The following is a 26,416-nucleotide window of genomic DNA, read 5'->3' on the forward strand; positions in this document are numbered from 1 at the left end:
GATGTTATTGTACAATCTGCAATTTTCTTTTAGTAATTCATCAGTTGGTATGCACAATAGACAAACAAGCAAAAGCTACATTGATATTTTTTGACTAATTCATTTCGCAGATGCTTTTATCCAGAGTGACTTATTAAAGAGAAAAAAAGCTAATTAAGTGCGTGTGACGATCAAAATATAAGTACAAATAAAAAAATAGCGTCACATGTAAAAAAATGTTTATGTCCACAAAGAAGAAATGAGATGCCGCATGCTGTCATGTCCGCATTGGACATTAAAAGCCAAATCCTCTGCAAAAAAAGGAGAGCCAACATGAACAAAGGACAGAGTAAGGAAGGTTTTGAGGGATGCTTGGAAACCATATTTAAATCAGAGAGGAGAACAAAAAAATGGAAAGATCCACCAAGAAGTGAGTGGAAGAACTGTATATGTGATGTGATCCCCCTCTCTCTCTCTCTCTCTCTAAATGGCCAGAGAAGCGCTAAACAGCGCAAAAACAGATAACCTGTCAAAATAAACCACATACTATATATAATGAAGATGTATCAATGCATATTGTCTGCATATTTTATTTGTTTATAAATTAATTTATATTGTGAGATGGTGCAAGAACAGTTTGAAGTAGTATATACACAGGTGTGCTGTGCCAGTAACGACAATATTTATGATGTCAGCATTTCATGTATTTATTGTTGTATTTATTTATTGTTTATTTTTAATAATTGATTGCTATTGCCTGTACTGTAAGATGGTCTAACTATGTATTGTACATTGTTCATACTGTAATAATAACAATAACAACAACAACAATAATAATAATAATATTAATAATAATAATAATTATTATTATTATTATGATAATTATAATAATAATAAACATGCTATCAATAACAAAATAATATTAACCTGAAGTTTCTGTTACTGTATTAAAACTAAGATAAAGGGATCAGAACTTTAGTGGTTTAAAGTGATATGATGAATTGGAGTTCTACTATTATTCCACACTGACTGGACATATACTGTTCTTCCACATTTGAGAAATATAAATCACAATAACTTTACATTTATAATACTGACACTGAAAATGTTATTTCCTCAGAATTGAAAAGGTTTTGTTGTCGATCTTCAAGTTGATTAAAAAATAGATAATATAATGTTCCCAGGGCGACGCAGTTGCGCAGTAGGTAGTGCTATCGACTCACAGAAAGTCGCTGGTTCAAGCCTTGGCTGGGTCAATTGCCGTTTCTGTGTAGAGTTTGCATGTTTCCTCCGGGTGTTCCGGTTTCCCCCAGAGTCTAAAGACATGTAGTACAGGTAAATTGGGTAGGCTAAATTGTCCGTAGTGTATGTTGTGTGAATGAGTGTGTGTGGATGTTTCCCAGAGATAAGTTTCGGCTGGAAGAGCATTTGCTGCGTAACAATGTGCTGGATATGTTGGAGGTTCATTCCACTGTGGTGACCCATGATTAATAAAGGGACTAAGCCGAAAATTTTTTTAATAAAATGAATGATGTTCCCAATCCAAATGAATAAAAAATCCTATAACTCAAAATTTAAAATTATAAACTTATATGGTTCTTTGTCTCAAGGCCTCAAAAGAGTCTTTTCTCTGTCTTGTTTGCTTACCCGATCACCCTGGTCTCCTTTAGGTCCAGGTTGGCCAGGCTCTCCTGCTCCAGGAGCCCCCTATGGAACAATTTAGAAATGCTCAATCATAAATGAATTTAAGTGCCTTTACTGTCTCATCATAAAAGATGGTTTCAATTCAATTCAATCACAAACTTCAATTCAATCACAAAACTCACCCTTTCCCCTTTTTGTGCAGCATCTCCTTTGTCACCTTTAGCTCCAGCAGGACCTGGAAAGCCTCTTTCACCCTAAAAAAGAAGAAAAGAAAGAGTATTGAATGGATTTTTTTTTCCTTGGCATTAAAAAGTTTTGTGGATTCGCACATGTGAATGTCAGTACAAAAAAAAGACTTATCATAAGAATAAAATAGAAAGCCTGTTATCTGACATAGACAGACTCAGACTCAGCCATTGTTCTCAAAAGTCATACCCGTTCTCCTTTTCTCCCAAATGAACCAGGATCCTGTAAAAAAAAAAAGAAGAAGAAACAGCGAACAACGTCAAGAGAGCCACTACAACTGCATAAAATTTTCATATCAATTAAGAATAACATGAACATTGTGAGCTTACACTGCTTCCTGGTTCCCCTTTTGCACCTTCAGCACCCTTACAGCAGACAGAGGCACATATAAATGTGGTTTAAACTCAAAAGAATAAAGATATAATAACTGGTCACAGATAACTGAGATTAATGATGTTTGTGGAGCTGACATCCTCGCTTACTTTCTCTCCAGGAAGGCCATTGCTCCCTGGCAAACCCTGAAGGCACATATAAATAATTTACAACATGCATGTACACTCATGCATTTTCACATGGCTTGTGACTTATCATGTCTCGTGCAGCCACTCACCCTTAGTCCTTGAGGTCCAGAGGGGCCTGCTGAACCTTTATCTCCCTAACATACAAACAAAAACCGACACACACAAGCACAGCATTACCCATAATAGCCCCCTAATAAGAATATACATGTTTTCACAGAGGTTAATGACACACCTTGTCTCCTGCTGGACCTGACGGGCCTCTGTCTCCCTAAAAAAACATCAAATTCATTAAAAAATTAGATCAAAATCTACCTGTTTCATTTGAACTAGAAGACGATGGGTTTATGGCTTAGAACACCTTTAAAGAGATGATGAACAGAAAAAAAAAATATATATATATTGAAGAATGTTGGAAATTTGTAACCACTGACATCCATAGTAGGAAAAATAAACACTATGGAAGTCAATGGTTACAGGTTTCCAACATTTTTCAGAATATCTCATTTTGAGCCCCGCAGAACAAAAGTCAGAAGAAAAAAAAGTCAGGGATGAGTAAATGACGGCAGAAATTTCATTTTTGGATGAACTATCACTATAAATGGGCGCTAAATAACACAAGGGACTCTGAGAGAAGGATATTTACCTTGGCTCCATCTGAACCTGGTGCTCCAGCTTGTCCTCGGTCTCCCTGAATAAACAACAAAACATCATTAGCTTATTCCTTATAGCTTATTTTGCACACTCCTCGATGACACAAGCCACAATTAACTGAATTCTATTTACCTTAGTTCCGCTTTCACCAGGAGGGCCGCGGGGACCCTGAAAAACAACGCATAATGAAAGTAGAATGAAAACAAACGATGGAGTGAGCATGAGATATATTAGTGAAAGCATTTCATACCCGGTCACCAGGATCTCCAGTGTTTCCTTTGGGTCCTGGTTGACCTTCAACACTTTCAGCCTGCAACACATTCATACACACACACCGCTTAAGTTAAGATAGATAATTAAAGCATATACAGTGTTCAGTATATATAAGTACACCTTTTAAATTAATAATTTTAATAGACAGCTATACAATATTATATTTGTGCATATACATTAGATTAGTCAGTACTGAAGTACTGAAACTAACTCAGAATAAAGGTCCAAAAACTAGTACACCCAAATTTATGTTATAGAAAAATATTAAATACAAATTTTAAAAAAGTATTTGAAAATTTGTAGGTTGTATTTTATTTTTGCAATATTTTGCTTGGATTTTATTTTATTATCTTTCAATTTCCAAATATGTTTGTTGACTAAAATATTATTTTAATAAATTTATCTGTTTAATAAATCTGTTTTGTTTAAATACACCAAAATACTCTACATTGCTTATGTTCACTAAGAAATGGATACAATTTTTCAAAATGGGGTGTACTCAGTTATGTTGAGAACTGTATTTTACAACACGCAGTCACAGTATCTTATGTGAAATATAAAATAGCACACAATAACATACAGGTTCTCCTTTTGCTCCTTTTTGTCCAGTCACTCCTCGTGGGCCCTGGGGACCTTGTGGTCCAGAACTTCCCTTAAAAGACACACAAACACTTTTCAGAGTATGCAACAATTCCTTAAAAACACACAATGAAATGAACACAAGCAGTTTACAGCAGCAACTCATAAATACACGTCAACATCTATTTACACTGCCACTTTGCCATGAATAATAGAAACACTTACGGGCTCACCAGGATCTCCTTTAGCAGCAACTCCACTGCCCACACCAGGAAGACCCTTTCAATCAGAATTAAACAGAAAGCCACAGTCATGAAAATGTCCCATATAGTAGTATGCCTTCAGAAAGTTCTGGCTGTCATCAGATTAATTTGCCCCATTTGAACCCTTTAAAAAAACTACTAGCTTCTCTACGTCAAGAGAAAAAAAAACTGAATATTGTTTAAAATTTCTTGGAAATGCATCGTAAAATGTATTTAATTCACAGCATTTCCATGTAATGGAAATTTAAAATGTAGATTTTTTACTAAAAAATACAACATAAGCTGCAAGAATTGTCTTATTGTTTGACTTTAGAAAAATTAAAGTATATAGTAAAGAGGAAACCTGAAACTTTTTTCAAAATTTGGAATCACTTTGTAGAATTTCTGAAGGAAGCTGATACAAATCTTTTCTCTGTATAACTTGTATCGCCTACTAATGATATACCATTGCTGTTATAGGATGTATCTTTATATTGTATGTGTATGTACAGTACATGCATACATTTATTTATTTGTATATCCATAAATATAGATTTTTATTGGAATCTTTTATTTTATTTAATATCTGTTTTATATTATTATTATTTTTGCATGCTTGGTTTTGATTTTTGTAGTATATGTTAAAAGCTCCTAAAAATCAGTAAAGACAGTGTTTAAAAAAAAAAAAAAGAAATACATTTTCCAACCATTGATTTTGGGATTTATAAAAGATAAATCATATATTTTGGACTATCAATATGTAATACATACAATAACATTTCTGCATGATTATATACAGTAACATGGCTGGTGCATTCCACTGTGGCGACCCCTGATGAACAAAGGGACTAAGCCGAAGGAAAATAATTGAATGAATGAATGAATGAATATTAAGCAAGCTTAATGTAAAAACCTGCATATAATTGATTATTATCATTTAAAATACTTTACTTTTATCAAAGTAAAAAACATTAATTTAACATTAACCAATTGAACGCCATGATCTGGCTTATATAAAAAAAAATAATTTATGCAGTGTGTGATGTTTATTTCCCAATATTTATTCTGTTTTATTGTTGTGTTCTTAATTATTTGTCGATCTTTATTTGAGAAGGCTTCCCTGGCCTCTTTTAAAGAACTATTAGTATGTACTCACCCTTTCTCCAGGGCTGCCTTTGTCACCCTGCATGAACATTAAATGAAACACAAAAAGAGACAGGTACAAGATCGGCTGAAGGCACATTTGAAAATTCAACTGGTGAAAACAATGAATTTCTAAATACTTCAGAGGAGTATTGATTCAAATTAAAATGCCAGTGGTGCATCCACATACAATCATAACCAAGGTAAAACAAAATCAATTATGTTTGTGTTTCAACTGGCATTTGGTTCAATTAATAGATGTTTATTTTGACCTCTAACCTCAAACAGAATCTGAAGAAAGATGGGTGAGCCCTAGTATCACATGGATTTTCAGACTCAAAAATTCATAGATGTTGTAAATTATGTAATAAATGATTAGAACAGAAATATTTTCATAAGCTAAAAATGGTTTTAGATAATTTACTTTTATCTTTGCTGTTATGTGCCAGTGGGAAATATCAGTTTAAATTTACAAACATTACTTTTGAGTTTTATATACAGTTAAAGTCAGAATTATTCGCCCCCCTTGATTTTTTTTCTTTTTTAAATATTTCCCAAATAATGTTTAACAGAGCAAGAATATTTTCACAGTATATTTGATAATATTTATTCTTCTGGAGAAAGTATTATTTATTTTATTTTGGCAAGAATAAAAGTAGTTTTTAATTTTTAAAAATCATTTTAGGGTCAAAATTATTAGCCCCTTTAAGCTATATTTTGATCCAGCCTAGGAAACCTAATTATTATTATTATTATTATAACCTTTATTTTACCAGGAAAGACACTTATTAACTTAATTAACCCAGTTAAGCCTTTAAAATTGTCTTGAAAAATATCTAGTAAACTATTATTTACTGTCATCATGGCAAAGATAAAAGAAATCAGTTATTAGAAATGAGTTATTAAAACTATTATGTTAAGAAATGTGTAGAGAAGATCTTCTCTCCGTTAAACAGAAATTGGGGGGGAAACTTTTCCTTGGGCAAAAGCTGCTTTAAATGCAAGAGATGGTGATACAACAAATGTTGATTTCATTTACTCAACAGAATTTAATTGACAAATAAAATCTAATTCACTAATTAGATCACTAATTTATTTCACAAATAATTTCATTGATAACTGGAAAACAATATTTGAACCTACCGGTTTACAAAATACTGATGCCATGTTTTTTAGGCTTTACTGGTGATAATGGTCAGGAATGTTTAGCCATTAATGCCTTTTTAGCATATAAGTAGAGGACTAGACAGTAATGTGTCAAATGTGTAGTGGGCTGAATCTAAAAAAATGTCAGTAATTTTAGTAAGTGTACTTATTTTGCTTTTATTTTTGTCATAATAAAAAACATATTTGTTGACCAAACCATGTTCTGTTGTCATTATTATTTTAATAAAACAGAACTGTCCAAGATATGAACAAAAGCAAGTGATGCATTAAAGTTGCATCAAAAATCTTGAACGGTTATAAAAATCTTTAAAATCATTAAAATAATTTATAAAAATAATTGGTTAAATGAAATACTTGACTGAAATTAATAAAATGACAGTTCTGGAAAATTTCTACCTCTGTGTTTATCCTTCTGATTTTACAGTGTGCTTCTTTTGACCGACCCCTGTCGTTTTAAAGAATATCTCATAGGCGAACGCATCAAGTATAAATGCTGTGCACAGAGGTCCGCAACGTGGCGCCAGGCAATAGTATTGCAGGCAATTTTCTGGAAGTGTCTTGCCACAGATATTCTGGATGTGGTCTGTCTCAGTTTGTTATGTTTTTTCATGTCTTCCCAGATGGACTGGATGATGGATAGAGCTCTGTGTAGAATTATTACAATTAATAACAAATAATGAATTGTTGGAAATGTAAACTAGTATTTCCTACTTGCACTTTATTTATTTAGAAGTAAATGACTAAACCCTTTTTAAGCTAGTGTAAATACTAGTGTTCTATTCATTTTGACCAACACTGGAAAAAAGAAGATATTCATGGTACAGGGCTATACATTCAGCATATTTAGAGACTTCTTTATTGGAGAAGGAAATAGATTCTAACTTTAATAGAAAGCCCAGGTGTGCCTTGTGACCCTGGTCGACCGTCCTGCCCAGGCAGACCTCGTGCACCTGGCTCTCCCTTTGCCCCATTCACTCCTTGACGACCAGGAGTGCCCTAAAAAGACAGAGAGAAAGAATGTATGAAAGTTAAGTAACCTATTTAATATGCAATGACATAAAGGACAAACTATGTTCTTCTTTTTATCACTGGGCAGGTGGGAGTCATTTTCTTGTATTTCTTACAGGGATCCCTGGAATTCCTGGCTCTCCCTTACGGCCTGGTAAACCTCCTCCAATAGCAGATCCAGCTTCACCCTGTAGTAAATAATAACAATCCATCATTTCCTGAACCCAACAATAGAAATCAAGTGGTAAATCAGACAGTGGAAGAGATCGGTGATAGATTTATTGCATTATTGCTCTTACCCTTTCACCTTTCTCTCCCTTCGATCCCTGAGGGCCAATTAGACCTGGTTCTCCCTATAAAACGCAAGGCAAAACATTTAATAAGAACTGGTTTGTGTCTACAGTATGTCGTATATACGGTGTATTAGTGAATACTCACAGGATCTCCTCTAATACCTGGTAAACCCTGACTGCCCTAAAACAACAGAAAGACATCAGAACAAGGAATCAACATTAGAATTTAGATTTGTTTATTATTGGTAACACTTTATTTAAGTCACGTGTAACTCTATTAACAAACAATCAACTAGGAATATTAGCACAACAAACTGTTAATTAGCTGCTTGTTAATACAGCAGTTTCTGGGGTAAAATGAGGGATGTAGAATAAGATCATACTTTATAGCTACTAATAAATAGTTAATTTCTTAATAATAGGCGGGTAATAAGCCAGTAGTGAATAGTGACTTAAAAGAAAGTGTTACTTTAATTTTTTAATAATTAAGAGAAGTTAATAAATTAACTGATTGAAGAAAAACTTAAAAACCTACAATTTACTCATTCTAAAGTGGTTCTAACATAAAGGAAGATACTTTGAAGAATGTTGGAAAGTGGTAGCCACTAACATCCATAGTAGAAAAGACTTAATATGGCTAGTGGAATACAAAATTCTTCCAAACATTATCTTTGTGCTTAAGTAATAATTTAAAATTAGAGTAGGAATTTTCATTTTTCAATCTCTTTAGAACAGAGAGGCTCAAACTAGGGCCTGCAGGCCAGGGTTGACCCATGGCAACCTTTGATTTGGCCCGTCATCCCATCTGAGAAAAGAGGAAGATGGGGATGGTTTAGAGCAGGGGTGGCCAAACATTTTCTTATGAAGGGCCAAAAAGCAAACTTGATTGAGGCTAGTGAGTCAATGGTAAATATTGTTGCCAAGGGTAATTCCCTAATTTATTTAAAAACCCCTTAAAAATAACTAGAAAATTGTTATGATCACCAGCGATCTAGTGGCTGCAGATCACTAAAGGACTACAAATCTGCCATTTATGGACTACAAGATCCAGTTATGCACCATACACACAACCAGTTCCTGATCATGACTGATCGCATACACACAGCCAGAGGATTGTCATAGACTGATTACATGGACTATAAAAACAGCACAAACACACACATTGTTGCTGAGTCTTGATTACTGTTTAATGACATTACAACGCGTTTCTTTTGTCTTGATTTGCTGTATTTTGATCTTCTCCTTGTTTATCTGTTTAATCCTGTCTGCTGCCTACCTTCTGACCATCTGCCTGTGTATTTGACTACAATTCTGGATTGCCAGAATCTAATTCTGGATTGCCAGTAAAATACATCTGATTTAGCTTAACACACTGTCACCTGACAAATAGAGGACAATGCAGAGACTTTGGTGAGCAAATCAAGGCAAAGGCAGATTCTTCTTCTTCTAGCGTATTCAGCATTGAACATCACTGTTCACTGTTATGTTATTGTTGCAAAAAGTTATCATTTTCAAAGTTAAATAGTTATATATTTTGCTATATTTCCTTTCGGCCCAAGGCTCATAATGATATTTGGTTTTTGGCCCTTTACACGAAAAAGTTTGGGCACCCCGGCTTTAGAATGTTTTGGCATGCCTCCTGGCTTATTACCACTCATGCTAGTATATCTACAAATGTTGCTTCTACCATACTATATAACTGAATTATTCATGTTTTCATTCTTACTGGCAGTCCAACTGCACCAGATCGACCTGGGATACCAGAACTGCCGTCCAAACCGGGGAACCCCTGAAAAGGATAATTGCAAACAAATATAGAGGAAATGATTATACTAACATGTGTGAGTAGATAGTCTATACATATTTAAGTGCCACTTACTCTCTCGCCTTTCTCTCCTTTCACTCCCAAACTGCTGCCTGGTTGACCTGGTGTCCCCTCTGGTCCTCTGGGACCTTCCCGACCTGGTAAACCATCACGACCCTAAAAAAAAACAAACATACAGACAGGCATTTACTTAAGCAAATAGAAGCACATTGTTCCTAGGCATTAAAAATGTATCCCATAATGCATGATGAACAAAACTAAGCTTAATGTGTATGTAAATTAACTTACAGGCTCGCCTTTCCTTCCATCCACTCCATCTCTGCCTCTCTCCCCCTATAAACACATTTTACCAGAAAACTACAGTAAAAATCACTGTATATTATGTGGATCAACAACAAGGAAAACATCACGATAATTATTACCTTCTCACCACGTTCCCCTTTAGCACCCTGCAGCAAAGACAAAGGTCAAACTTCCTTTATGAATAAAGTTGCATGTAAATGTGCAAGTGTAAACACAAATGAGCTTGCTCGTAGGGCTGTGCAATATGATATTTAATGCAAGGACAAAATAAAAGTCGTTTCATATTATGCTCTGGTGTCACAAAATGTATTGTTTATGATAATACTTTTTCATGAGCACAGTATTACACGCTATTACAGGGATGCAGTCAAAAATATGAATAACAGCATTAATAAATTTGCAATCTTCATTTTAAAAATTTGTAATAACTAAGAAGTGAAACTTAATTCCTTCATGCTTCCCCAACACTAATCGATTTTCTGAAACCCAGTATTGTTTACAGTGTTGAAAATACATTTGCATTTTAATTATTTTCATTTTGGACTTGTAATCGTTAGGTGTTAAACAATGTTTTTATATTTAATTAATATTTATTTTATATTTCTACAATTTTAATCAAACATTAGCCAAAAGTTCTAAATAAAGTGAGAAATTTTATATCATATATGAATCAGTATATACTATAAAACGTAAAAAAGAAATAGTCCTTTACATGTCGTCATGTTTTTCAAGACACTTCTATACAGCTTAAAGTGACATTTAAAGGCTTATTTAGGTTAATTAGGTTAACTAGGCAGGGTAGGTTAGGTAGGTTAGGGTAGGTATAATGATTGTATAATGATAGTTTGTTCTGTAGACTATTGAAAAAAAATAGCTTAAAGGGGCTAATAATTTTGTCCTTAAAATGGTTTTAAAAAAATTTAAAACTGCTTTTATTCTAGCCGAAATACAACAAATAAGACTTTCTCCAGAAGAAAAAATATTATCAGACATACTGTGAATTGCCCTGTTAAACATCATTTGGGAAATATTTAAAAAAGAAAAAAAATCTAAAGGGGGCTAATAATTCTGAATAGATGACGCCACTAGCTCGGTTATTTCTCTTGTGTCCACCGAATATAACTTTCCCTGTAATTTAGTCGACTCTTTATTGCAACCAAATAAACTAATATTCCGTCAACAATTCGAACTGTACAAATATTCCATTTGTCCAGTTGAATTGATAGCCAAATATACTTCAAACATTCCACCCTGAAAAAAATCATACACCGCTAATAAGAGTTTATCACTTTCACTTTCTCTTTCCTTTGCCTAAGTCTTTAATAGTTTATTAAAAGTTTTTAATAGTTTTAATTAATTATAAAATATATTTTTTTATAAATTTGTAATATCACCTAAACTTATGACACTTTCAGGTATTATATTTGAGGGTGCTAGGCTGTAGCACTGAATTAATGAAGACATAAGGACAGATGACTTGCAGAGAATAATAAAAAATGTTCGTTCCACATCGTTATTTATAATGTACCAAGAGTGCACATGGTCGTGACATGCAAATGTAAGCGTGGAAAAAGTGCACAGCCATGCAAGCATTCAAAGCGATTTCATAATCTTGCAAATTGTCAGTGGCTTCGTCACATTATAGAACTACACAGTATCATTATGTTATATACCCAGTAGCCTAGGTAGGTCTACAATTACATCCCTGAAAGACGTCTGGAAGGAAGAAGGTCGTCTGGGGTTAAAGGGGTCGCAACATTGAGCTCGGAAAATTTGAAAATCCGTAAAAAAATATTGTGATACACAGTATATTGTTATCAGAAAGTCAGATTTTTATCATATCGCCTAGCCCTACTTGCTTGTGTGTTTATTCAGCATATTATGTATAATTAAATCTGTGTATTTGTTTACCTTTGGACACTCCACAGTACAAGGCCCTGTCTATAAGAGACAACAGATCAAAATCAGTCTATACTGTAGCAGATCATTTGTTTTTACATCAACAGAGACTGTCAAAACCAACATAATATAAAAAGCTTCTGTTGTTTCATGACTCTCGCTGGCGTGACAGGCCAAGCAAGCATCATAATAAAGAAAAAAGATGATACGACATTTATGACAGCTAGACGGATGGATTTGATCTGACCGTGACACCGGTCCCTCGTGCGAGGCCACAGAGGAGGTCTGCCAGGTCGGGGTGGAGACCGTAGAGCTGATTTGCGTCTTGAGCATAGAGCAGATTCTGAGTGCTGCCATCCGTCACTGCCAAACGCAGCTCACTGGGGTCTGCACGCCCAACTCCTACCGCCAACACTGTCACACCTGAGGGACAGTTATTATAAAGCTAACTTACTCTCATGGACATGGGACAGAGCAGTCGAGATGTTTTTTGTGTGTGTGGCTTACCATCAGCTCGAACAGCGGCAGCAGGCTGGCTAAGATTATCGGTTGACTTCTCATCTGCGATAATGACGACCACACCGGGAACGCCGGACCTCCGACCTGCCGGCGCGCTCAGCAAAAACTGACGTGCGTATGTCATTGCCTGGCCTAAACATAAAAGCGGAAAATATCAATGCACTCGCCTTCACGTTAAAATGCCAAGTGAATGTCAAATCTCCCCATGTTCGTAATTAACAAAATGTTCTATGCAAGCCTAAACATATTTGAAAAACACACATTTTATGAAGTAACGCAAGGCTATTTGTAGCTTTAACAATTTTAAAAAAGTGTACATTCGTGTTACATTTGCATAAAGATATTATTGAAGAGTGATTAGGATTGCTTAAATTAAATATTGAATATTAAATATAAAAAAAAATTTAATATATTAAAATAAAATAAAATAATAAAAAACATAGCACTTTATAATGCTTACATTACCCTTAAATATGTAATTAACTTTGCAAAGATTTTAAAATACTGAAAAAAAATCAGCGGTTGTTTTTAGCGACAGGCCGTCTGTTTCACTCTTTTGCCGTCTGTTTCACTCTATGGTTTCGCTACATGTGGAGAGCATCACATCACCTACTTGCGCTTATCGCAAATTATGTGACATCACCAGGACAGAGGAGCTGTGCTGGACGCACCCCAGCTCGAACCAATCTTGTGGATCGAGCACGCCGTTTGTTAATAATAAGAGAAAAATAAGTATATTTATGCTTTTTTGCAGTCAAACACTTTGGACGATGTTTGAACAAAATGTAAGACCTCGTAAAAACACGATTAAGACTTTTTAATACCTTAAATGGCCTTCATTTTCTCAAAATTGATTTATCAACTTTTAATACTTTTTAAGACCCTGCAGACACCCTGCTTAAATACCTCTTTTGCACAATATCCCGCACAACATTGTTCAGTCTCATGTAAAAGTACTTGTATAGCCTGTCTTATGTGTATAGTTAAGTATCTTATGTGTATAATTGAGTCGTATGTGTATAGTTAAGTATCTTATGTGTATAATTGAGTCGTATGTGTATAGTTAAGTATCTTATGTGTATAATTGAGTCGTATGTGTATAGTTAAGTATCTTAGTAATATTTGTTAGTTATGCATAGAATGGAATGAAAATAAAGCTTGATAGATAGATAGATAGATAGATAGATAGATAGATAGATAGATAGATAGATAGATAGATAGATAGATAGATAGATAGTCAAAATTATTCATATACCTGCCATATTTTAACTTAAAGTTACTTTTATTCAACCAGCAAGTTTTTTTAGACAGGAAATGGCACAGGCTTCACTTAAAAGATAATAGGACGACGTACAAAAGGCATAATTGCAGAAGAAAAATAACAAATTTAAGTAAGAATTTGGATTAAATGTGATGTGATTACTCGTAGAGATACTACAACTTAACCATGGGACAAATACATGCAAGTAGTTTAACCTCAAAGTTTCAAAGATTTGAGTCAAAACACCAAAACAGACCTATATTATTTCCCGGCCTGTTGTTGAATGGGGTGGACAAAATATCCTGCAGAAGGGTCTCACTGTTGCTATGACGATTGAGGAGGAAGCGCACTTTTGGATCTTCACTGTACATCACCACCCCCATCTGGAGGAAACAGGTATTACAAGCACTTCATTCAAACTGACCTGCTCAATGCCTCATTCACTCTGTCTGGAGAGGGCACTCTGGTGAGTTTTTGAGCCATAAAAAGTATTTTCCAAAAGAAAAAGGCAGAAAGAAATGCACCTGGGAGTCTCTAGGTCCAATTGAGGTGAAAGAGCCACCAGAACTGGCCAGCAGAGACAAGACAGGTCCCACCAGGCCAGATCGATCACGAGATGCAGGGACAAGGAAGACTACATCCAGACGTCCTCCAACACACACTAAAACATTGATGTATTGAACATAATAAAGCCAATAGAACAAAGCTGTGATTCACATGTTGTCAATAAAATCACCATTGCTGTTTGCAGATCTGCTACACACATTTGTTCAAATCAGCTATATACTGTAGATGACTATAAAAAAATCCAACGCACATCAGTGTGTCTATATAAATAATTAAATAATAATAGTGTGTTAAAGTACAACAAGACATAAAACACTATGATCATCTCTTTCTTTCATTTCAAGAAGAAAAAAAAAGTGCAGGGAGAACATGAAGTGAGAGAAAAATCTGCTTGACTGACCAGCATAATAGTACGTTATTCACCGTACTCACACTGCAAGCTATAATTTCCATTCACTTCAAAGTCAAAAGGACTGTGTGGAAAAATCAATTCACACAAAGGTTTGACTGTAAGAATCAGATCTGTATTTTCAATAAACATTACTTTTTAGAGTAAAAACTTTGCTTTGTTATAGGCAGGGCCATTTTGCCACACCTACAGTACCAATGGCTAATGACTTGGGAAAATATTAAACAAAAAACAAATCACTGGCCATAAAATGATTTACATTACTATATTATTAAGTTCAGAAACACATTTAATTGCTAATTGTAATTTAACTTTAATGGTACAATATATTGTATACTCATTGCATTGTTGGAATATTTTAATTCATTTACAGTAAATAATATGAAAATATGTCAATATTAAAGGTTTTTCTAATTAAATAAGCTAAAACAAATTATTTTACATAATTTGAACTTATATCTAACTTATTTCTATATTGATCTTATATATAACCTGTTCGTTCCTCCACGCTGGTCTCTGGTCCAACCTGGTTTTGAAAGGTGGACTGCACTGTGAAGCGGTACCGACGGCCCAGTCGTAGACCCATCACACGGTAAGAGGTGGCTGAACTGGGCAGTGTTTCAGACTGAGTCGTACCTCTGTCTAAAGAGAGAGAACATTTTTAACACACAAGAAAAATAGAAAAAACAAATAATTGTGCATTTGATCCTTAATTAATCACTGTAGGCTGCACTGTTAGACATTTCTGTAAATTACACAGTTAATTACTGTATTTCACCCAGTGTAATACTGCAAATTCCTTTTACGGTAAATAACTGTATTTACCGTTGCATTATGGGAATTTAGTGTGACGTCGAACAACATATACAGCGATGTACTGTATTTGTAAAAATTCGTGTATTATACTGTATTTTCCACAACTGCTTCAACGCCACCTTGCGGCGATTCGACTACTCTGCACCACATTTTGCCTGAGGACCCTGGAGCAATTCTGGAGGACAATTTATTAGTGTGCCTGAAGAACATACTGGATTTAACAAACTTTACTCTGGTAAGCTGAGGCAGTGTTTCATTTTACAGAATGTTTTGTGGACGAGAATAGAACAAAGTAAAGTATAAAGTTGGCTATTATTATTTTCTCTGGCTTGGCGTTATTTCGCCCATTTGAGAAATATATCATCTATTAAGATGTTACCTTTATTTAATTTATTACATTAACACTACTATTACTTTAAATAAGACTGTTTATGACTATAGCCATTGTTCTCGTCATATCTTTTTATTTATTTACATAGGAACCGGTGTTGCAGCGGGTTTTGGTTTAGGAGGGAACCAGAGGTATGCAGACAGTTTTGGAGGACACTTAGCACGAGACAACGGTCCGGCAGAGAGTGTTTTCCCCCAGAAGAATATGAATGAAAGACCAACAAATAATCCAGGTAAAAGTGCGTCTGTCTGTGCTGACAACACTCGACATTGATTTGAGCACCTCTATTAGCATATGTTTGCTCGGCAACATTGGCTGAAGCGATCTTAAAATGGTAATGTTAACTGTTAGCTAAACTGAGCTAAGTTTATACTGAATTGGACTCAAACTCATTTTAACGTGCAACGTTTAACTTATATTGATTTATACTTTATATATATTAGATGTTGTGAACTTATTTTTCTCTGGTTTAGAGTAACTTATATCGTTAGCTTGAGAAAATAACATCGCGACGTAACCTATAAGAACGTTAACGTAAATCTATAACGTTACAATATGCATAGAGGTAAAGTTGGTTTTATATTCGCACATTCGTTCATTTAGAAGACTCTTACGTTATACTGTTTACCATGTTACTTTGAATATTCGATCAGAATTAGCATGCCAGTATGACTTGAAATCAACATTAACACTGTTTATTTGACCGTGAGCATGTTGTACTTTGATAGTCATTAGCTGCTAAAATGATTTCACTATTTAGAGTTTGCAAATAATACTTTTATGAAATTAAATTATTAAGGGGGAAGTCTGAATCTGCTAATATAAAACCAACTTTACCTCTATGCATTATGCTAATAACCACCTTTTTGCTATTTATTGTTTGCTAATTATTTTTTTATCACAACTCTTGACATTTGGTTTAACATAATTGTTACCATTATATTTTTTTCTGTTTAGATATGGCACGAGCACAGCACCAGGTTTTGTCTGAAGAAACAAACAGCATTTCGGAGGAACATCTTGATCAGCACAGCCTTATGCTTAAAAAATAAGCAAGACCAGTAAGCAACCAAGGTAAACAAATAAAAAAAAAGTTGTGTGGAGGTTGTGGATTGTAGCATGGTATTCTTATCTGTATTTTTGGCTTTTTTATGGTCTCAATATAGAATACTGGGAGCCTGCCTGTGCAAACTGGACCTCATACAACAGTAAGTACTGTACATCTATTTGTTTCTCAATATAGTAACATTACTTTTAATACAAAATGTGTCACATGTTTAGTTGCTAGCTAAATAAAAAATCTTTTTCCCTTTTTTATTAAACCATTTAGTAGGGTTTTTTTTCATCTTTGTTTATAATATTTTTGAGCAGATTGAGGTCTGTCATGGGTCAGACATTTCAAAATACAATAATTAGTATTGGGATACATGCATTTGTCTATGTATTAAATGTCTTTTTCCCCATTTCATGTTGCCTAAATATTTTGTAATATTAAATAATAAATATTATTATATTAAATAAAATAATAAAAATTTTTGTATAAATAATTCCAGAGGATGAAACAAAATGCACAGCAACAACCAGAGTGAGCCAGAAGAAGGCAGGAGAAGTAGTGAATGACAACCATGAACAACAGTGAGTTATCCTTCTTTCACCAGCTAACTGAGAACTTGGATTAGGTGAGACACTCTCAATAGTTGTATCAGTATTCAGTCTGTTTTAGTTTATTAGGAATACATAAAACAAATAGTCTAATCTGTCCTGCAGTGAATCAACCCATCACAAATGCTACAATGTTTTTGTAAAACCTTGTTAGGGGAAAAAATAAACAGGACATTCTGGTTAGTTATCTTTTAAACATGGTAGTGAGCAGGTTATGAGCAGGAGCCAGTTGCTCAGTACCAGCTGAAAACTAGCCCAACCTAGCTGCCATGCTTCAAAATAATTAACCAGTATATGATTTATTATTTTTTTTATACAAGCTTCTTCTATGCTTATGTTAGTCTGTTTGTCCTTATCCAGAGTTCTTCATAATCCTGGACTGGGCCAAATCCTGACCAGATGCTGTGGTGGTCATGGAGGAGTGAATCCTAAAAGACACACGTGATCAATGAGTTTCCGCATTGATCCAATGGGCCAGCCTGACCACCCGCTGGTGAACTTTCAAGCCTCTGGTGCCTAGACTGCGGCCTTGCACAAGTTTGGCTAGAGGAGAACTGGTCGTGCCCAACTGAGCCTGGTATCTCTCAAGGGCTTTTATTCTACACTTTCGTCAGTTGGTGAAGTTTCTTCCATGCCACTGTCGCCACTGGATCACTTGGCTACGATTGGTGGATCGGTGGATTTGCTCTTCAGTGTTTGGACTTTCAGCAGTGACATTTACTGCTTCAATTCTGAAAACTGGACTGAAGCAGCTTCAATTTACAAGAACTTCTATGTTAAGCTGCTTTGACATCATTGATCTACATTGTAAAAGTGCAATAGAAATAAAGATGAACTGCATTTGAACATGTGAATTCAGACCTTGTTGAGCATTTGACACCAGAATTAGTAATATTTTAAAGTTGGGTTGTTTCTGAGTCGGCTAATAGTTACAAATATTTATTTTTCCAACAATATGCAATTCAGAAGTTTAAATTTTTATTGTACATGTATGTTCTAGTGCTTTGTGTGATTTATTTATTTTTAATGTGTTGATTTTATTGCTTAATGTAATTTTCACACATTTTCCTTAAATGCTTTAAGCATTATTAATGTTTTAAAGAATGGAATATTTTGTAATTGTGTCTGGTTTAATGTCAGTAGTACTTAGTACAATTGGGGTTTTTTTTCTCAACAATACGCAGGTCAGACACTTAAATTAGTTTTGTACATGTATGTTAATGTGCTTTGTCATTTTCAATGTTTTTTTTCTTAAAATAAAATATTTTGAATGATTGAAATGTAATGTTTTTACACATTTTTAAGCTTGTTTTAAGCATCTCCAATGTTTTAAATAAAGAGTGTTTATTTTGTTAATATTTTGTAATTGTGTCTTTTTTAGGTCTATAGTATTAAAATAATATTAATAAAATAATATTATAAAATATTTAGGACAAAATTAAAAGGTTTACAGTAGCTAACTGTTAACTTAGGTTTTTACAGTAGTTAACCATTTTCAGACACTACAGTAACATGCTGTAAACGGATTTACAGTTGTATACTGTAAATCTAAAATACAGTAACTTACTGGCAACAGTGTTGCCAGTAAGTTACTGTAAAAACCCTTTGAAATGTCTAACAGTGTGCTGTATCTTGAGAAGTCTCACCTTCTACCTCTGTCCAGCGTAAAATATAACCTGTTGCCCCGGGTACTGGTGACCAGCCTAAAAGGACTGAGTTCTCAGTGCTGTCTGTCACACTTAAACCTGTCACAGGAGGCAGAGCATCTGGAATGAAGACAGAAATCATTATTTAAAGAGTTTAAAAGGACAGAAAGACAAAATAAGAAATAAAAAGTAGTCTATTTACCAGTAGATACTCTAATGCTGGTAGCTTCAGTCTCCACACCGTTCAGCAGAGCAGAGAACCTTACGGTATAGCTCAAACCAGGACGCAATCCATCGAGAGTATATGAAGTTGCATCGCTGCCAATCAGACGACTTGTTTCAGGCTCACCTAGTCAACGCAAGCAAAATAACAACATGAATATAGCTCTCTGTCTTTTGTGTCTGTTTACATGTGTCTTTTTAGCTACCTTGTGAAGACCTCCAGTACACTCGATACGAGCTGGCTCCACTCACTGCCCTCCAGGTTATACGCAGCCTTCCTGGAGATGAGTCCAAAACGCGCAAATCCTCTACTCTTGTGACTCTCTGTCCCCCTAGACAGTAAAAGGACATTAAAGGTCTCTCTTAAATTTGAACAGATCCTAATAGTGTTTATATACAGTACTTATACAGTTGAAGTCAAAATAAAAAAAAAAATATTTTGACTTCAATATTTATTATTTAAAATTAATATTTAAAAATTAATTAATATTTAAAAAATATTCCCCAAGTGCTGTTTAATGAAGTAAACATTTCTTTAACGTGTTTTTAAACATAATAGATTTAAGTACTAAATTCTAATAAATAATTTCTTGTTTCTTTCCGATGATGGCAGTACATCTTATTTTTAACCCAGGCTCATTCTGAAAACGTACCGGTATATACATTTCTGGAGAGTGCCAGATATAACCCAGGAGGTATGTTTTTCAGTTTTTGTTTTTGCGAATGCACTACAAGCCGCTGTGTTCGCTTTTTAAGATCTAAACGTCTCTCGCGAGTGCCATTCTCATATGCTGTTCTCATGTAAATCCACCAGAGGCTACTGTTGATTGACTGTTTTACTGACTGAATGACTGAATAACTGACTGAATGACCGATCGATTGACCTCCGATATCTTATTATTTTATTTTGTTAGTTAGGTAGGTTAGAATTATTAAGCATAAGTCATTAATATTGACCTTAAAACTACTTTAAAAAGATGTTTCAAATGCTTTGATTCAAGCCAAAGTAATAAGTGATATGAAATAAGACTTTCTCTAGAAAACAAAATATTATAGGAAATACTGTGAACATTTCCTTGAAAAACACATAGTAAATATTTGAAGAAGACCAAGAAAAATTTATAAGGGCTAATCATTTTGATGTCAACTGTATATGTGAAGAATTCATATCCAAAAACCTTCAAGCACCGTCTGAAACTCTCTTTTAAACTGAGCATTTTTTCTCAGTTTCCAATGTTTATGTTCAGCTTTTTCACTTTAAAGACATTAAAAGGAACATATTCACTTTTCCATAAAAGTATAATTACTGAACGCACAGACAAGGAGCTGAGAAAAGTGCTCATTTTAGCAGAAAATTTCAGATGGCACTTAGAGGCTAATATATTATATATAAATATTAAACAAACCTCTCTTAGAAACAGCACTCACCTGTAGTGACCCTGACAGAAACCGGCGGACCTTCTCTGTTTTGGACAAGAGCCAGAACCTTCACCTCATACTGTGCCCCTTGATCCAGCTGTCTCAGATCCACTGATGTCACGTTTCCCCCAACCAGCTGATTCCTCTCCTCTCCACCTACAAACACACACTTAATGCTTCTTATCATGGTCCAGATTTAATTTCGAACTTTCAGCATCCACAGATTATAAGTTGCGATCACAAAGGTCACAAACCCTCAGAAAAAAAACATTTTTATTAAGCCAGTAAGATGAAATGTGGTAATATTAGCAAAAAAATCTAAATAATATAGAAAATGCCATATAATACACAACAATGTGAGAATTGACTTGAAAATGCTAAGATCTCACCATCTGTCCTCCTCCAGAATATTCTGTATGATGTTGCATTTTGAACTCCAACCCAGCTGACTTGAACAACCTCCCCCTGGGCCTCAAGTACTTGTAAATTGGTGACTCGACCTACTGTAGCCTGATCTAAAGAAGAGAAAAAAGACTTTTTTTATGCTGGAAGCTCAGCAATTGACTAAACTTTAAAGTCGAGATGAACCAGAAACTTTGATGGTCTCTTCTTTTATTTATTGTGTTATATATATATCCTAGTGAAAGAGCTTGGTAGGTTTTTTGTTTCTGTCTTTTTGAGCAGAATATGTCCAAACCAAAAAGTGCCTCTCATAATCTTAAACACAGCAGGTTCTTAAAGAAAGAAAGTGAATTGGAGATGCAAAATTTCTTGAAATTACTTTTAAATTAATATTTTTTTACAATAAACTACTAGAAATCATCCGTGTTTAGTGTATTGGAACAGTTGGTGCTGACAATTTGTATCAAAGTAGCATAGTGGATGATGTTATATTGTCAGTGTTTTGGTTCTTTAAAAAAAAACGAGAACAACTGTATTAAAATACAAAATATAAACAAATAATGTGCAATAAATATGTATATTTTTAATTTCATATTGTCTGTAAAATTGTTCAAAATGTATCCAAAAATGGCAGAGAATCTGTCAATGGAAAATATTAAATATATTATCAAAGAAAATGTTTTTGTAGAGAATCGTGAGTGATGCCCCAGCTCTCTATTATCAGCAATCATCATCAAATGTGATCAAAAATGAGTTTTACAAGTTTAAATCATTTTTAAAACCATGCATGTTGTAATGAGGACAGTAAAATCGCTACGTAATTCATCACAACAGCCACATTTGAGTGCAATTATAAAGAAGACGCGTCAATCCCGGTTTGTGGGCATTAAATCGGGTTTGTTTTGTACATTAAGATAACGGATGTCCTCACAGCAGTGGATATTAACCTGCATCCTGTCATCACATTTGCCATGTAAAAACTAAACGTGTATGTGTGTGCGCATGCAGGCGGGCAAACTTTATAACGATATTGTGTGACTCATTGCAGTAAGCCTTGAAATAACTCCACAACAAATATATCAAATAACTGTGGGAAAGTTACTGTAGTAAGGGAGATTTGCTACATTCTTGTCTGTCACTGTGCTGTTTATGTTATGTGAAGGCTACGGTTTGTGGGAATGGTGGGCAGGGAGAACCAGCTCACTCACATTAAAGGCAAAGGCAACAAAAACAGCTACAAGGCCATAACAGCTCAAATTTCCCAGATTTAAAAATGTAAAATAAAACATTTTCTGATGGGTGTTTTGAGCTGAAATTTTACAGACACATTCTGAAGACACAAAAGACTTATCTTAAATTTTAAGTATGGGGGTAAAATAGGTGCCATTTAATTATGTTTGAAAAAAACATTTTATTACTTTTATTTTAGTTTTTTATATTACTGCTTCATTTATTATTCTTTTGATTTAGGTTTATTTATTTTATTTTAATGCATTTTTCCCCCCTTTTTTTGTGGTGGATAGAGTGATGGTAGGGAAATTAGGATGTAAAACGTTTGCTGTGTTTAAAGTACATGATTGTTTAATGTTAAGTAACCTGTAGAAATATTCAAATTTAATATTGTGTAAAAAGAAATTCTAAACAAAATCATGTGAACATATCTAGAATGTTGGTGATCGGTTGTTCCTAAATAAATAAACTCTAACCTGTCCTTGCAGTCACAGTGGCAGCTGGTCCTTCCCGTGAGTTAAAAAGAGCTGAGACTAACACTTGGTAGGCGGCACCTTCCTGGAGTCTTTCAATGGTATAGGAAGCCACATCAGAGGATACATTCTCAGAGTCTTCCACTCCTAAAATATATCAAATAAAACAGCAAAATAAAAATTGAACTTCCATCAGCATAAATTTAGGGCTGTAAAGTTAACACCGTTCATACCATCACTACGACGCCAGATGATTTTATAGCCTGTAGCTCTATTCACAGGAGTCCATGCTATTAGTATCCTTCCAGATGTTACCTCAGCAACTCTTAACCCTGTGACTAATCCAGTGGTACCAGTGGTTCTAGCAGACACAGAGACTGCTTCTCCAGTCCGCCCGCCAACCACTGGGGCAACACCCACAGCAACAGTGTCATCTGGCTGCAGGCCGTCTATAGTATAGGTGGTGATATCGGCACCTACAACACGAAACTGATCTGCAGCTAAAAGACAAAGAGAAAACAGCTGACTAATTAAAACCAATATACAAATGATAAGTTCTCATATCGAAAAACTGTCGGTCCACCTACTATTGCTTTGCCTCCAGGTAATCCGGTAGCCTGTGGCTCCAGAAACACCAGTCCATGCGATCCTGACTCTCCGACTGTTGCTCCCAACTACCCGCAAGTTGGTCACCCGCAATGGTGCTTCTGTTTTTTTACATTCAGTTAGAAGCAGGTATTTTCAGACATTAATAATGTAGCACAGTATCAGTTTTTTATCTGTAGATAGTTAAAAAATAATTATGCATGCTTTCCTAGGTTATTACAGTTTAGCCATTTTAAATTAGCTTCTGTTTCAAAACTATTTTCAAACTTTATGTACATTTTAGGTTTGTTTTAGTTTGCTTCATTAATGGTTTTGTTAGTTTTAGTTTAGTTTTTATTTAGTTTTTATATATTTAGGTTAGTGGCGTCACGGTTGCGCAGTGGGTAGCATGATCACCTCACAGATCACCTCACAGGGACAGTGAATAAGCCGAAAAGAAAATGAATGAATATTCAGTTTCAGTTTTAATAATCTGAGTTAAAAGAACCATCCAGTGTTGGCCAAAGCTATGTTTAGTGTTTGCACAGCTTACATTAACTCTTGGGCACACCCCTTAGTAGTAAAAGTTACAAATATATGTTTAAGCAAACATTGAATCCAAAACCATACAGACGCAATGAATGAAAGTAAAAATGATGAATAATTCAGACAGACTTCTTTAAATCAAAGATCAACTCAAATTAAAGTTTGTTTGTAAGTACAGTAAAACAATATACAAACAAGTCCAATAAGACACATTTCAAAAACTGTCGAAGATAAAAGCCATTACATAATTTTTATTGTGGTCCTAAATATTTTCATGTTATGCAGTTAAACGTGCCTATAAAGAAATTGTATGAAGGCAGAATTAATAATAATAATAATAATAATGATAATAATAATAATAATGATAATAATGATAATAATAATAATAATAATAATAATAATAATATTAATATAATTAAAAACTTTATTTTTATAAAGCGCCTTTAAAAGTAGCATGTCAAGGCACTTTACAGACATAAAACGTGCAGTAGTAAAAGACACAAGGATGAATGCAAAGAAAATGTAATAAAAAATTCTTTAAAAAACACAAAATAATAATAATATTTCTAAAAATCATATAAAAGCTATCATTAAAAAGTAAGTTTAAAAGATGATTTACAAATACTCAGGAATTCTGCATTGCGAATATCAGAGGGTACAGAGTTTTACAATTTTGGTGCCAATGAAGAGAATGCCCGATCTCCCATAGATTTTAGCTGCGCAGACTGAGCAGTTAAAAGACCAACATCAGACGAGCCTAAAGAATTTATCTATTGTTTATAGAAAAAGATGTTTGTTTGTTTTTTTGTATAATTTCTTGAGCTTGACTGATGTGTTTGGCAGTAAAAGCGCCACCTACAGGTAATTCTTTGAACAGACACAGGCTAGTATGAGTGTTTATGCATTCTGAAAAGTATAATTTATTTTAGATAATTAGTCTTTAATAATACTTAGGTTTTTCATTTAATATTGCTAGTTTTATTTAGTTTTACCTTTTTCATTTATTGTGAATTTTATATTTTATTTCAATGAACAAAATGACCAACAGTTTTAGTCTTATTTTTACTTCAAGTTTACTAAAATAATAACCTTGATGTTTTCACCTGTTTTGATATACACTGTTGCTTGCTCTCCCTCTTTTGAGCCAACTAGTGGTGTTACGCTGACAGCATAGCGCACATCATCCTCAAGGTCCCGAAGCTCAAAGGTGGTCTGATTGCCAGGAACTCTTCTGTTCACCTCTGTATTCGCTGTAAAAAAAATGGGTCAGCTGATTGAATCTACATTACATTGGCACATTCTTCAATATCAATATATTATAACGTAACACTTTCTTGCTATATTGTTATACTGTTTTAGTACATAAACAGAAAGACACATTAATAATATTCTCACATTCTGTATTAAGTATGATGATGTCGTACTGCGTTGCCCCAGTGACTCCTGTCCATCCTATGCGTATAATGTTTCCAAGTGAATCCACCACCCTCAGATTTGTTACAGGACCGACTGACTGCTCTGCTCAACACAATCCACATGTCAACATTTACATGAAAAGCAGGGGAGACAGAAACAAAAACAAATCGTTTAGTCACATCCTGGAAAATTAAGCCCAAACTGTTTTGTTTTGGGAGGTTTTCTGCATCTACATTATATATACAGGAGACAAAAGAACAAAAGTTATCATTGTATTGCTTCCACTAAAGAGGAATATGCCTTTTCATTCAAAGCCCCCCAAATTATGGAATGCACTTGCTTTTATTATCCAAAATGCACCAACTTTGGATAACTTAAAATATTTGACTAAGACACATCTATACAAGCTATATATATTTATATAAGCTATATATTTTTAATTGATGGTAGATTTTGTACTATTTTGTATTGTTTTATATCTAATGGGGTATACTCACAATGACTTTTAATTCTGCGTTACAAAATTACAGTGTTTAATGTCTATTTTCAAAAAAAAAAAAAATTGATCTTCACTGCCTGATTGATTTACAATATAAAGTGGCTCTCAGACTGTACAAGAAGCATCACATTAAATTCTATTGTTCCATGCCATACATATGTAATACAGAAATGTATTTTACCTCAGCATTTGCAAAGCAAATTCAGTGCTCGCCTGCTGCTCCTGGCGATGTTTGCTTTTAAATAGCTTTTCATCTCATTTTACGCTTGAACAACTCAATAAATCCTTTAGTCTATTTAAGTAATTATATTTTAATTACATTAAAATATCGATGCTGTAAAAGGAACAGTATGAAATTAAAAAAGTCACATTTCACAGGAAGTTTATCAGTGGGTGAAAAACATTAGATGTTCACATACTGTACCCCATTGTTTACTGTAGCACTTACAAACAAAAAGCTTATTACAAATAAAATGCATTTATTATTATTATTATTATGCTCTCTGTATCATTTTCAAGTCATACTAGATAACATGATTCTCAGGGGTGTGCTTCTCAAAATCTTCATAAGCCAACTTGT

At 34.2% G+C, this 26,416-nt stretch overlaps 2 protein-coding genes and 1 long non-coding RNA gene across 9 annotated transcripts in view; 1 reads left to right on the plus strand and 2 right to left on the minus strand.

Moving 5' to 3' along the window:
- pfkfb4b (6-phosphofructo-2-kinase/fructose-2,6-biphosphatase 4b) overlaps nucleotides 1–26,416 on the minus strand; it is a 514,755-nt gene that overhangs the window by 248,872 nt on the left and 239,467 nt on the right. The window lies entirely within an intron of this gene.
- col7a1 (collagen, type VII, alpha 1) overlaps nucleotides 1–26,416 on the minus strand; it is a 127,376-nt gene that overhangs the window by 53,868 nt on the left and 47,092 nt on the right. For all 6 annotated transcript variants that reach the window (XR_015493959.1, XR_015493960.1, XR_015493961.1 and 3 more), the window contains exons 15-51: nucleotides 25,317–25,439; nucleotides 25,025–25,171; nucleotides 23,378–23,497; nucleotides 23,024–23,290; nucleotides 22,794–22,937; nucleotides 21,075–21,200; nucleotides 20,695–20,841; nucleotides 19,473–19,598; nucleotides 19,247–19,393; nucleotides 19,045–19,164; nucleotides 15,022–15,171; nucleotides 14,078–14,214; nucleotides 13,810–13,936; nucleotides 12,281–12,424; nucleotides 12,021–12,196; nucleotides 11,786–11,815; nucleotides 9,994–10,020; nucleotides 9,860–9,904; nucleotides 9,626–9,727; nucleotides 9,473–9,535; nucleotides 7,892–7,927; nucleotides 7,753–7,806; nucleotides 7,570–7,641; nucleotides 7,328–7,441; nucleotides 5,292–5,318; nucleotides 4,119–4,172; nucleotides 3,895–3,966; nucleotides 3,292–3,351; nucleotides 3,174–3,209; nucleotides 3,034–3,078; nucleotides 2,623–2,658; nucleotides 2,480–2,524; nucleotides 2,352–2,387; nucleotides 2,199–2,234; nucleotides 2,059–2,091; nucleotides 1,806–1,877; nucleotides 1,627–1,686 (exon numbers count right to left, since the gene is read on the minus strand). Coding sequence is in view for 3 of the 6 variants with exons in the window: in XM_087257677.1 (XP_087113803.1) it covers nucleotides 1,627–1,686; nucleotides 1,806–1,877; nucleotides 2,059–2,091; nucleotides 2,199–2,234; nucleotides 2,352–2,387; nucleotides 2,480–2,524; nucleotides 2,623–2,658; nucleotides 3,034–3,078; nucleotides 3,174–3,209; nucleotides 3,292–3,351; nucleotides 3,895–3,966; nucleotides 4,119–4,172; nucleotides 5,292–5,318; nucleotides 7,328–7,441; nucleotides 7,570–7,641; nucleotides 7,753–7,806; nucleotides 7,892–7,927; nucleotides 9,473–9,535; nucleotides 9,626–9,727; nucleotides 9,860–9,904; nucleotides 9,994–10,020; nucleotides 11,786–11,815; nucleotides 12,021–12,196; nucleotides 12,281–12,424; nucleotides 13,810–13,936; nucleotides 14,078–14,214; nucleotides 15,022–15,171; nucleotides 19,045–19,164; nucleotides 19,247–19,393; nucleotides 19,473–19,598; nucleotides 20,695–20,841; nucleotides 21,075–21,200; nucleotides 22,794–22,937; nucleotides 23,024–23,290; nucleotides 23,378–23,497; nucleotides 25,025–25,171; nucleotides 25,317–25,439 (3,356 nt within the window). In the remaining 3 variants the exon portion in view is untranslated. The remainder of the gene's footprint in view (nucleotides 1–1,626; nucleotides 1,687–1,805; nucleotides 1,878–2,058; nucleotides 2,092–2,198; nucleotides 2,235–2,351; nucleotides 2,388–2,479; nucleotides 2,525–2,622; nucleotides 2,659–3,033; nucleotides 3,079–3,173; nucleotides 3,210–3,291; nucleotides 3,352–3,894; nucleotides 3,967–4,118; nucleotides 4,173–5,291; nucleotides 5,319–7,327; nucleotides 7,442–7,569; nucleotides 7,642–7,752; nucleotides 7,807–7,891; nucleotides 7,928–9,472; nucleotides 9,536–9,625; nucleotides 9,728–9,859; nucleotides 9,905–9,993; nucleotides 10,021–11,785; nucleotides 11,816–12,020; nucleotides 12,197–12,280; nucleotides 12,425–13,809; nucleotides 13,937–14,077; nucleotides 14,215–15,021; nucleotides 15,172–19,044; nucleotides 19,165–19,246; nucleotides 19,394–19,472; nucleotides 19,599–20,694; nucleotides 20,842–21,074; nucleotides 21,201–22,793; nucleotides 22,938–23,023; nucleotides 23,291–23,377; nucleotides 23,498–25,024; nucleotides 25,172–25,316; nucleotides 25,440–26,416) is intronic.
- Nucleotides 15,448–18,754, plus strand: LOC137495996 (uncharacterized). 2 transcript variants are annotated; one of them, XR_015493984.2, is made up of 6 exons: nucleotides 15,448–15,580; nucleotides 15,825–15,968; nucleotides 16,694–16,810; nucleotides 16,903–16,944; nucleotides 17,290–17,371; nucleotides 17,759–18,754. It is a non-coding gene; the product is annotated as an uncharacterized LOC137495996 (long non-coding RNA). The 2 variants fall into 2 exon arrangements; XR_015493985.2 differs by lacking the exon at nucleotides 15,448–15,580 and having other exon boundaries at nucleotides 15,888–15,968; nucleotides 17,290–17,415.

The sequence above is a fragment of the Danio rerio genome, chromosome 6 (assembly GCF_052040795.2).
Source record: "Danio rerio strain M-AB ecotype USA chromosome 6, GRCz13ab, whole genome shotgun sequence".
In the NCBI taxonomy this organism is placed as follows: Eukaryota; Metazoa; Chordata; class Actinopteri; order Cypriniformes; family Danionidae; genus Danio; species Danio rerio.